This window comes from Eleginops maclovinus, chromosome 5 (assembly GCF_036324505.1).
Source record: "Eleginops maclovinus isolate JMC-PN-2008 ecotype Puerto Natales chromosome 5, JC_Emac_rtc_rv5, whole genome shotgun sequence".
Lineage (NCBI taxonomy): Eukaryota > Metazoa > Chordata > Actinopteri > Perciformes > Eleginopidae > Eleginops > Eleginops maclovinus.
In genome coordinates, this window is record NC_086353.1 from 23,643,690 (window position 1) to 23,655,712 (window position 12,023).

The 12,023-nt window shown below is 40.9% G+C and overlaps 1 protein-coding gene across 1 annotated transcript; it reads right to left on the reverse strand.

Moving 5' to 3' along the window:
• Window positions 1–460: 460 nt before the first annotated feature.
• notum1b (notum, palmitoleoyl-protein carboxylesterase b) lies at window positions 461–9,599 on the reverse strand. The gene is made up of 11 exons (XM_063883613.1): window positions 8,946–9,599; window positions 6,756–6,808; window positions 6,496–6,591; window positions 5,880–5,940; window positions 5,059–5,117; window positions 4,300–4,402; window positions 3,923–4,114; window positions 3,288–3,385; window positions 3,034–3,181; window positions 2,898–2,945; window positions 461–2,230 (listed from the first exon to the last, which is right to left on the reverse strand). The coding sequence occupies exons 1-11, from the start codon at window positions 9,272–9,274 to the stop codon at window positions 1,897–1,899; spliced, it is 1,521 nt and encodes a 506-aa protein (XP_063739683.1). The 5' UTR covers window positions 9,275–9,599; the 3' UTR covers window positions 461–1,896.
• Window positions 9,600–12,023: the final 2,424 nt, after the last annotated feature.

Consider the following 12,023-nt stretch of genomic DNA (forward strand, 5'->3'; position numbering starts at 1 on the left):
AATTTCTGAAACTGCAGGGCATTTCTCATAATGGCAGTGTTTTTGCCCGTTGTAGCCATGGATGTATAAGAACTGGATATAGCGCCGGAGGTTGGGCCTAGTTCATTCCTATGATTCCTGAGAGCAGCAAGAGCAAAACGTCACAAATTACCCATCATGCCTGGACCCATAAAGCATGCGCAGTTGAGGTTCCCCTTAAGCCCCGCCCCCGATCTCCCGCTCTCAGCTCAGTAGAATGAATGGAGAGAGAAAATAAATATGGATTGACTTTTTAGTGCATTTTACTACTTTAAGGACCTAATGTTTTAATAAGGGATATAAAAGGGTTCATACTGGGTAGTTTATTTAGTTTAAAAAAAAAATATCCGCCGATTTACAGTCGTCTGTTTCCCAATGTAAGTCAATAGGAAAAAGTATTTCTGGGCCTGTTGACGTCACGGACTGATACGGAAGTTACGAATGTCCTCAAGACCGGAGCATTTCCTGGGGGCTTGGTTGTAGCGCGTTTGCCACCATAATGGGCAGCACTACTACAGCAAAGGAGAACAAAACTCAACAGTCTTACAAATAATAGGGATACATATTTACTGTTAGCATATTTAGTACTTCCAGTTAATAAAATGTAAAGAGACATTGTTACAGTAGCTAACTGTATCCAACACACATAAAATATATTTTAAGTATAAAAATATTGTTTTTTCCCACTCGAGAACCCTTAAAAACAAACAAATAACCTTTTATCTTTGTAACTTTATTAGTAAATATTACCCATTAAATCATTATTTCTCCAAAATAGAAAAAGCAGCATAATTGGTGGAGGGTAGAGAGTTCAGAAGCACCATAGACGCATCTCTGAGTTAAGTCTTATTTATGGTTCAACGTCGACGCAAGGTCCCTTACGGACCCGTTGCGTCGTTGCGTGCACTGTCAATGCCCGATCCGTTCCCCCCCGGCTGCACATGCGCGTAACGACGTACGCGGAAACTCAACGTTGTCCTGCCCGATTTGTGCCACGCATGTCTACATTTTACGGTACTTGACGGCACCCAGTTAGTTTACCTAACCGGAAACAGCTGGTAGTTCACAGAAACTACTGTCTGTATAAGTTTATTGCTTGATATTGGCGATCGGAAACAGTTTGTTATTTTCGCGCATGTGTAGCCGGGGGGGCACCCGACATGCAACTCACAAAAATTGTAACGCAGCCGTAAAGGCTGTGATTGGTACGCTAAAAGGACAAACGTCATTTCTGTCATTTCGCTTTTCCCCGGTTTTCAATTCCCACAATCCGCAAAGACTGCCATTTAAAAAAAAAAGAAGCTAGAATGGACCAAGCAGAAGAAAGTCTGGTGAACTTCTGGTGAACAAATACAACGAGCGACGACGATCTACGTCAAAAGAATCTTGGTCAGTCTTTACAAAAAACATTGCGCCCCCTACCGTTGTGGCGATGATTTGCATTGCGTCACGTAAACCCGACGCAGAACTATAAATGGTCACGGCTGCGTCCGTTGCGTTACGTCGATGTTGAACCATAAATCGGCCTTGATGGAAGAGAAGTCCGCACAGAAAACCCCTGGACGTGTTTTTAATATTTCCTTTCAAAGCTATTGACCTCTGCCATGACAGTCTATACTACATATATATAAATTTACTGTATATACATTAACACACGCCGTTGTACCCAACTTTGTATACACCTCACAAATATAGCATGTCTACAGTATATATCTGTTAAAACAACTGATCCGATATGGTGTGTTTAAGCAGCTCATGAGCACACTTGAGTCAGTCAGTTTTTCAAACGCCAGTTGTTTTTTGATGATGAAGACAACGTTTGGAAGTATTGAAAGTTTTTCTCCTTAGAGTTTTATCTCTGTGTTGCCTCCCCCTGCCTCAGCTCCCGTTATTGAGCATGCCCAACAGCTTCCTGGCGTCCATGCCCTGTTGCTGCGCCATCTTCTGCACGTCGAAGCCCATGTGCTTCAGGAACTGGATCTGGCTCATCTCCTGTCCCGTCAGCTGGTCGCGTACAGTCGGGCAGGAGGGATTACAGTGGGGCCACGGGCAGCTGTCAATCAAATAGAGATGACAGCCCCTGGCGGGTTGGGTCATGGGCTTCTGGTTGTGGTTGGTGCTGTTGGTGTGGTTGTTGTGTTGGAGGCTGCGGTCCCAGCAGTGCAGTGCTCTGGGCAGGGAGGTGCCCTTCACATGAATGTCCATCCAGTAGCTACAGGGACAGAGTGAGAAATACAAAATGCAGGATTATATATTTATGTTTACTTGCATACAGTATACAGATTACATTTGTCATGATAATTAATCATATACAATGTAAAACTATATATAGAAGACTATCACAGTGTTCCTCCTCTTAAATTCTCTGGGTTGTGTTTAGAGATGGAGCATTCGATATTCAGTTAAAAACTGTATAAAAAGGTAAATTGGCTTATATTTATTTAAATGAACCGTTTGATATTGATCCTTTATATTTATACATTTGTTTGTAGGAAGTTTTACCAGTGTAGGTTTTTATTGGGATATTTTACAATTTAAAAAGTAAGCTCTTCAGTGCCCTCTGGTATACAAATTGTGTAACTGTTTCTAAAGTCATTCAAAACATGTGTTTGGCATATTCTAGTTTTTTTTCTGCCAACATATGAACCAATACAGATGTATGTGACAGTCTGGATTATTTTATTGATGTGTTTAATTACATAACATGTAACTACCCTTGTTGGGTAATGTTTTGCATTAATTGTTAATTGTAAAACAGGTTTAAAATCAAGCAGAGGTGGAAGTATCTAACCAAGCACACGGATATTGAAGTATTGGAGTCGAGGACCATCAGAATAACTTCTTAATAAAAAAAAAATTATATCAGAAAGTTTACTTACGTTCTTGTGATCAGCTCATGTGACAGACAGGCCGGAGCAAACATTGCCCTTCCGTCCAAAACACAGAATCACACAGTCAACCAAACGTCTCTTTATTTTACAGTGTCTTGGGTGTGTGTGTGTTGGTCAGTCTTACGGTACGTCTCGCAGTGTGCTCCTCAACTCCTGCCCCAGGTTCTGGATGTACCTCCACTGGCCCTCGTGAACGGGCTGCCCGGTGAGGTGGATGTTGTCCACCGTCAGCTGGGCCTCGTCAAACAGCCACTGCACCACGAACACCGGGCCTGGACCGGAGAGAGAGCACAGATCAGACTTTAAGAGGAACACATCCTGGCATCTTCATCATAAACGTAAACCCTGTGGAGAGGCTTGGGGTGTTTTGTCACTCACTTTTTAGCGTGGGGAAGACTTTATATCCAAAGAAACAGTTCCACTCCTCTCCAACATGAGCCTGTCTGCAGCTCTCTGGCACCGAACCGCCCCAGTACCTGCAAAGCATAAACACTTAATGATGATTCCATCCACACTAAATGTTCATTTGTTTATTAATTTCTCTTGGAATTTTGAACAAAACATTGTTTTGTGAACGGAGAAATGACACATTTCTTGATGAATGGGGGCTGCTGAGAAAACTTGGGAAAAATAATACAAGTCTCATTTATCCAGAATTTAACACAGAATTTCCTTTGACTTTAGACTTACACTGACAAGTTGCCCCCCTGTTCAAGCATGACATTTTCTATCCAAAGTGTTTCAATAATAACTGGAATGCAGAATGCAAGTGTTGGCGTAGGGAGAATAAGACTGGATAAATTAGACTTTTAGCACGAGTTGTGTGCAAGTTTATTAAATGATATTTTCACGTAGTTTTGTTGTTTTTAAACCCAGACCCCATTCACTTTAAATCACCAAGAATATTATCCTTGTTTTGTTAACACAGGCTAAGTAAGTGATATTTAAATCATTTTGTGGGTTCCTTTAATCGTCTTAACCAGTGTTTGAACTCTGCCTTTCTGCCCTCCTACCTGATGCCTCTCTTTATGGCCTCGGTGGGGGCACAGCTGATGGTGTCCAGGCAGGCTGTCATTTTGTACTGCTTGTTGTCCAGGAACCATCCGGAGTCGGCGAGGCCCCGGACCTGCACCCCTCCGTGACCCAGTGACTCCAGCTGCTCCGCGACTCTGTCCACGTTCAGCAGCACGCCTGTACCGCCCGCACTGCAGAGAGGAAGAGAGGGATCAGAGGGTGAGCTGAGGTTAACACACACAACACAACAGTAGGCAACACACACACACACACACACACACACACACACACACACACACACACACACACACACACACACACACACACACACACACACACACACACACACACACACACACACGTGTTCTGAACTGACCTGCTTCCTGCCAGCAGCAGCACCTTGGCGTTGTCCAGACCTTTCGTCAGCAGCTCGTTCACAACCTCCTTTATGATCAGAGAGCCCATGAACGCATAATCACCTGAGAACACAGACGTTATTTAGTATACAGCCATTTTTTCACTCTGACTACTAACTCTACATCAATATTCAAGAGGGATGTAGTTTACACCTAACATTTTAAAGATGTATTAATAAAAAAAAAACTAGACATTTTAAACAGGTATAAGGTAGATTTGTTTAGCTCTTTCTTTAAAATAAATTGTGCTCAGCTAACAGATGCAAAACACGCAAGTCTCTTTTTAAATCAAAAGTCCTCCTGACTGATCAATCCCACTCAATTTGAAAATGAGCAATACTTAGATTATTTTATTTTGTATTTATTTCATTTTTTTGAATTATTTAATTGATCTAGATTTAATATAAAAAAATATAATATTGAAAGGTAAAAGTCTGGGGTTATAAATCAAAGACTGGGACACATGCACAACTTCTTCGTGGAGTTTCTAAAATAAAACACAGTATATTAAACAAAAATGGTCAAAATAAAAACTGTAGAAATTTATTTGACACGACAAAAGCACAAAAAACTCAACCAAACAAGAGGCTGAATGGTATGATGGTAACCTCTACAGCATCTGATCTGCACTCCCCTGGTACATCGATCTCTCCTCCTTTACAAACCCTCAGCAGATCTACACGCTCACAATGTGATTTAACTGATTTATTGAGTCTTACTCTGATTTGTCTTCGGAGTGGCTCCGCTCCACACATCGCTGGAGCAGTACGGGATGAAGCTACAGGAGAGAGAAAGCACCTACAATTATTTCCAATCAAATTAAGATAAAACAGAGTTTCCTTATAGCTCAGTGGTTAGAGCTGGTGGCCTTTGTCTTTAGGAGCTCAGTCCCTGCTGTGGGGGACACAACATTAAATCTGTCCTTCCGTCCCTTTGAGCGCGTCATACTCTGTATCTCCCCCTTTCAACACTGTCACTCTCCAGTAAAGGCTGATGTTTCCCAGTTTGATGTGTTTTTCTTTTTTATCTGAGCTTTTATTTGAGCAGGTTCACTGATGACGGATTCAACAGTTGTACAAATAAACACAGAGCTGGCTGTGTGATGGACAAAGAACACATCTATACATTCCATCATCCTTAAAATATGCAAATCCTCCCTACAGAGCCCCTAATGTGAACTTTAAAATCGTATTTAAGTTACTTTTTACGAGATCATATGTGGGAAATGGTGTTAAATGGGCATGAGATATGGTCTCATATCGATCGCAGGCAGCTGGTAAAAATCATATTGTAGTAAACTTATTTATATCAGCAATTAAGCACTGGTGTCCAAATAAATACTGTTGTCCAAATAAATACTGTTGTCCAAATAAATACTGTTGTCCAAAGAATGGATTGTATCATGATGACATTTGTGTGATTCAGACCAGAGTTTCACAACGTGGGAATAGTCCCAGAAAGCATCAGTATGCCAAGGATATGAAATCATATATTGACACAAACACATATTATAAAGAGAAGGACAGAAAGGAACTCTTACACCATGTTGGCGTTCCACCAGTGAGGGTTTTCTTCTGGCTGCGGAGACATGATTCCTGTTCCTGTGGAGTAAAGTAGGAAAGATGCCATATTTACTTCATTACAGCACTACGTACAGTTGTGTGTTTTAATAAGCTGATGTGTGTCTGTGTGTGTGTTTCCTTGTGGTCAAAAACTCATTAACTTCTCCTGCTTTGGTCAGCAATGACATGCAGGCATGGAAGAGCTCTGTAGCCACCAGTGTACACAGAGGATGGGGGTGGGGAGAGAGCTGTGAACAAACAAGGAGTCCCCTAAAGGCCGGAGGGAAGGAACTGGAGTCTGACTTCTTAAGATTAATGCAAACTCAGCTAAAGAGGAAACACAAACATGACTATGAATCTCCTTCATTCAGGGGTCCTTTTTATTCAACTGGGGAAAGCTAAGGCTCTGTGCGGAAAGTTTGCGAAAGCTGCACGTACCAGGTAAAGCTTTAGTGTGTGTGTGTGTGTGTGTGTGTGTGTGTGTGTGTGTGTGTGTGTGTGTGTGTGTGTGTGTGTGTGTGTGTGTGTGTGTGTGTGTGTGTGTGTGTGCGTGCGCGTGCAAAAGATAAAGAGTGTTTTATTGTGTCTTTCTACCTGTTCTGGTTTGTGGCCACTTGGCAGAGCTCATCAGTCTCCTCATCGTCTCATACCTGCTGTCACAGGTCTGCCTGTTGAAACAGTACCAGCCCCCTGACACACACACACACACACATACACACACACACACACACACACACACACACACACACACACACACACACACACACACACACACACACACACACACACACACTTGTTAACAGGTTAGTTGTGTTTCAGCTTATGCTCTACCTCCATGTTAGTTTGATCCTTACCTTCTAAGAACAGCAGCCACCTCTTGCTGCCTTTAGACTCCTTGATATAATACCTGTGTGAGAACAGCAAAACGGATCAATATGAGTGTGTAATGTGTGCATATACACACACATGCATACATGCACAACGCAACCTCCCCGGCAGGGATGCTGCCTTTGATGCTGACATGAAAGATTTGGCTCCCATCGCACTGCTTAAAATCTCAGCAGGAGTCTGTTTAGCGGCTATAAAAGCTCAAATCATTATTTATAAAAACAGTGCACTGAGAGGAAACTTGTCAAGCTTTATTCACACAGTCACAGTGTTTCATTTTGTTGGTGACTTCATCCTGTTCCTCATACCCAACACTATTTAATTCAGCTATAGAACATTGAACTGGTGAGTCAATGGCATACCATTTTCTAAAAGTATAATACTTAATCTACTGGGTCATGTCTCCATGCTTTAATGTTCAAACAGCTCTTTATTTTTCTCATACTGTCTGTGCTGCAGCACCTCTTTCCACCCTCTGTCTGAAACCAGAGCCCAGTCTGCATTGATTGGTTAGCTGTGGCCGGCTCTGTTGTGATTGGTCAACCGCTTATAGTTGTCCCATTTCTTAGCCAATCACCTACAAAGGCAGGGGGGGATTGTGTGGGAGAGAAACTCCCTCTGGAGGGAACACAGGGATTTTAGCCTTTGCAGGCCATTTACATGCACACAAACCTACAGAACACACCACAGGAAAGAACTTAAAGTTCTGTCTGAGAAGCAATTGAGGTAAAAACAAATGGTGGTCTGCGTGGTTTTTTCTCCTATGAAAAACAGATTTTGTCGGGATAATCTTTCTAAGTCTCTTATTTATTCAACTTTGAACACAGGTTTCTTTATTGTTGTAATACTCATTTTGGCCACAGGACCGTACCTACAAACATCAACTGCTACAAATCTTTTACCACCTGTTTCACAGTTTAACTTTTTGTTGTTTTCTTTTGTCATTACAAAGAATAGAAATAACTTTGTTCAGACTTATTAAATGTATCTCCGTATTATTCTCCCTCATTATCCCTCATCCTGTAAGCTGCTGCTTTAGTGATACAGGAGTCATTGACTAGTACTCCTACAAAATGCACACTTAATCCCGTGTAGTCCTTTTTTCAGAAAGCCACACACAGAAAGATATACGAAGGGCTGGGCCCTTCGTATATCTTTCTTTGTAAGTATATTGCCTCATATGTTAAGTTAAGTCAATGAAATGTAGGTACATTATTCTTGATAATTGGATATGCTTAAAGAAAAGAAAAAAACAGCCTACATTAACAGGTTTAATTATTTTCATTTTGTTACAAAAAGGTTTGGCAGCTCATCCCTTAAAACAGAAGTCTCAGATTGTTTCTCAATTTCCCTTCACATCCATGTATAAAGTGAGCACAGTCAGGGGAAATTGGAAGGGTGTATTTCAAGCTTGTTAGGCATAAGTTATTGGGCTTTTTTTATCAACTAAGATTTGGTAAATGTTTTCAACTTAAATTAACAGAATTTGTTGAAAAACCTGACTTGGTGTGGCCATATTCCATCATATTTTTTTAATGAGGGCAAATTAAAAATTGACCAAAGGCCACAGTTGGCCCACATGTTGTAGTTTGGACAACCCTCCTTTAGTCCCGAGCATCAAAAGGACTGAGTGTTATTTCCTGAGTTTTGATCTTAAACTGAGCTGTGTTCTGGTGGTGATACAGATGTGGAGGCGTGTTATTCTTCTGAAGAAAAAACTAATTTATCCTAATTTAAGGGACAAATTAGTCAAAGCTGCAGTCAGACTTGGAGATCTGCCTGTGGTTTACTCTGTAACAAAGAGTGTGGTTATAGGATTTACAACTGTATAAAAACAGACACCTGTTATTGTAAGTTGCTGTCTTATCATCCTAGAATCATACTTTTTTTGTACATAACATTGTAACTATAGGACTCATTACACTTTATCCATCTCACTAAATTTAAATAATCTCTTCCAAGCGTTTGTGAACCCTCCCCCCTCAAAACTTGTCCTTTGATCCAGTTTGGTCACATCCGGAGAGACAAGGGACTGAAGGGCAGGGGGGACATAAACTGCCACAGGAACACAGAGTGGATGATTGGTGAAAAGCTTCGGCAGGTATTTCAGTGCCATGTGAGTTGACAAAGATTACACGCATTTCCCATTCACTTACCCTGCTGCTGACCCGTCATTGCAAGTGACAGAAGCATTCTTCAAAAAGTGCAACTTCATGTCTTGGTCCAGCTTCTGCGCAGAGCATGGGTACAATGACTGCGCTAAGTTCTTTATCTGCACCATGAAGTTGTCCATGTTGCCCTCCACGGCTGTGAAGTCTAACGGGAAGCTCTCTGTCCCCTCCACCCGCTCCCTCTGCACCGGAGGCTGCTGCTGCTGCTGCACCCGCCGATGTTGCGCCCTACCCCCGGGTACTTTCCTTGCCTCCGCTGGTGTGCTCGCATGGATGAAGAGCAGCAGCAGGCAGGACACACCTTGGCTCCGCATGTCTAACTGTTACTGGAAAACGCCTCTCAAATGTGAGCAAGAGACTTCTGCAAAACACAGCATATCCTAAGAGTCGTTAGAGTTAAAAGTTCTTTGAAAGCACACGGAGACATGTTGAAAGTTGTCGATATTGAAAGGTGGGCAGAGTGAATACAGGTTATCCATGGTGCCTAAAGGGATGGAGAGCTTGTTTTAACATCTACCTCAAATGCAAGTGCTGTCCCCACATTTTTTAAATCCTACAATCGGATGGAGACGGCAAAAAATAGCTTAACCCTCGTGGAAGTCAATGAATTCAGCTCGTTTTCACCGACGAACTGTTGACTCCTGGTTCAGGTCCCGGAGAGCTGTGGACGGAGTGGAATTGTATTTGAAGTCTCGCCCCCTCCTTCCTTCTCACTCTCGCTGACCAATCGGTATTATCGTTGGCTGATGCTCCTCGCGGGGCGTCTGTCTCACACCAAGAGCGTGAGGGTGCCTGGCACGCCCCCTCAGTCGTTTCGGTCGGTCTCTTTGATGTTTTGTCATCGTATCACTGCGCAGTCTATGGGTACAACACAAACAAGTTTCCAGTTCTTCACGTTTACAAATCTTAATGTTGCTTACTCACAACAGTTAACGATTAAAATGAATAACCCCCATTATATGTATTTTAAAGTAACTTTAGTATTTTCATTATCTGCCTACTTTACACTCCTACTCCAATACAATTGGAATCAAATACGTTTTACTCATCTACATTTATTAAGTTATTATGTTTCTTTGGTTCACTTGTGATTTAATATTATTGATTAAGCTACCTGGCAGTATAACAAGTAATTACAGTTATTTTCACTTGACCAGTACACATTTATTTTATGAGATATATTATTTCCAAAATGTGTATTCTGTGTAAAGTGTCATTTTAGTTTTGGTACTGTTTTGCCTCATCTTCATTTGAAACTCTTTAAAATAATCTCTCTGAAATCAATAAACCACAGTGTCATGAACTGATTCAAGTCACAGAAACCCTTAATGAGTATGGTCACCCAAACCCACCATCCATCTTGAAGTGTTGTTTAGAAACAAACTGCTATTGAGTGATTGTTTTCTGTCTTTGATATGTTTTGGGTTTACAAGAAAGGAAATCCTGTTTTTAACAAGTCCATTTGTTTGCCATTGAATAATGAGTGATTCAATACTTCTTATAGTGAAAATGTTGTGGAACACACAGATGCCCTTTTGTCATTTTGCACACCATCCAGGCAGTTTTGAAGTTTGGTGACTGCTGAGTGAGGAAGGAAACTGATTGTTTGTTTGTTTATTCAGACGGGGGCAATTTCCCCCCTGAACTGAGAACTGTATTCACCTCTCCCTCTCTCCCTCTCTCTTTCACAGGTGAATTTGTGAATGTTGCTAAAGTGGTCAGTCAGTTGTATTCCCTCTGAAGCTCCGCCTCACAACTCTCCATCTGTTGTCACCACATGTTGTCTTGTCTGACCAGTCTGATTCCATGCAGCTTTGATCCAAATTGATAATTGCTGAGAGGAAATGGCCTTGATACTCTATATGTTGACGCAGGTCTTCCGTTACGCATATGGTTGCCTACAGTATATGAAGTCGTCCATATGGGGAACAGATTGTCAGTATATATGATCTATATTCTTCTCTTATGAGGGTACAAAGAAGCCAGCTTATTTAGTCCATATAGCTAGGTGGTTTTTTTTGGTATTTAAGAAAAAAAGCATACATTTGTTTTGGTTTTTTTTAACTTAATTTGTATTGATTTTTCAAACATAAAATAGAATAGTAATAGGAAAGAATAAAAGCACAGACATGCATAGAAAAATGAAAAATAAAATAACAAATTGGGTTGATGAGTCACTTTGGTATTCTTTTTGAAGTTAAGGTGAAGGAGTCAAGCTTGGGAGTTGCAGTCAGTTTGTGTCAATCTATTTCAGCGATAGTTCCTCTTCTATGTACAGTGAGCATTGAGAATGCATTTCAATCAAATGTCTGATACGGTTCAATGTCCAGTTTGATGGTATCCTTGTTGCTCGTTGGAGATGTTTTTTGTTCTCAATAAACATACATAAGGGTTTCAAACCTATGTTCTAAAAATGACATACATATTTACTTAGACACATAAACATCCCCCTCTTCTTACAGATACATACATTTTTATTATTTACTCATTATCATGTAGAGGAGCCCTTGTATCAAAATGAATTGTCAATCTCTTCCAATTATTAGTCATTTTGTCCAATACACAGTTTCAGGGAGAAAGTTGGCTTTCCCATGTTATATATTTATTTTACGATTCCGATCCATTACCCTCTGTCTTCAGATTTCAGACTGAAAATAAATGTTTGTTCTCAATAAATCTTTGCGTTTCCTAAATGAATGAAAGAAAGAAAGAATGTGATTCTATTGGGTTTATCAGCTTGAATATGAATTACAAATGTGGATATTGTAGATTTACCCGTTGACACATGATATGACTAATATAAAAGTAAACATAACAAGTGATTCCCTTTACAAAGGTGCCTCGCTCTGGATTCCACGATCTGTTGATATATGGTGTATGTATGTGTACATTGTTATACCAAGGAAAAATGTCTGACATGTGCGGTGGAGAATACTGTACTAACAATTTGCTAAAAAATCTCCCATCTTGAGTTGTGTTGTGAAGCATGTGATTCACATCACTTTCATCTTTCCTTGTGCCCGGCAGATGGATGCATGGACATTTTTTAAGGCAGATTCTTTG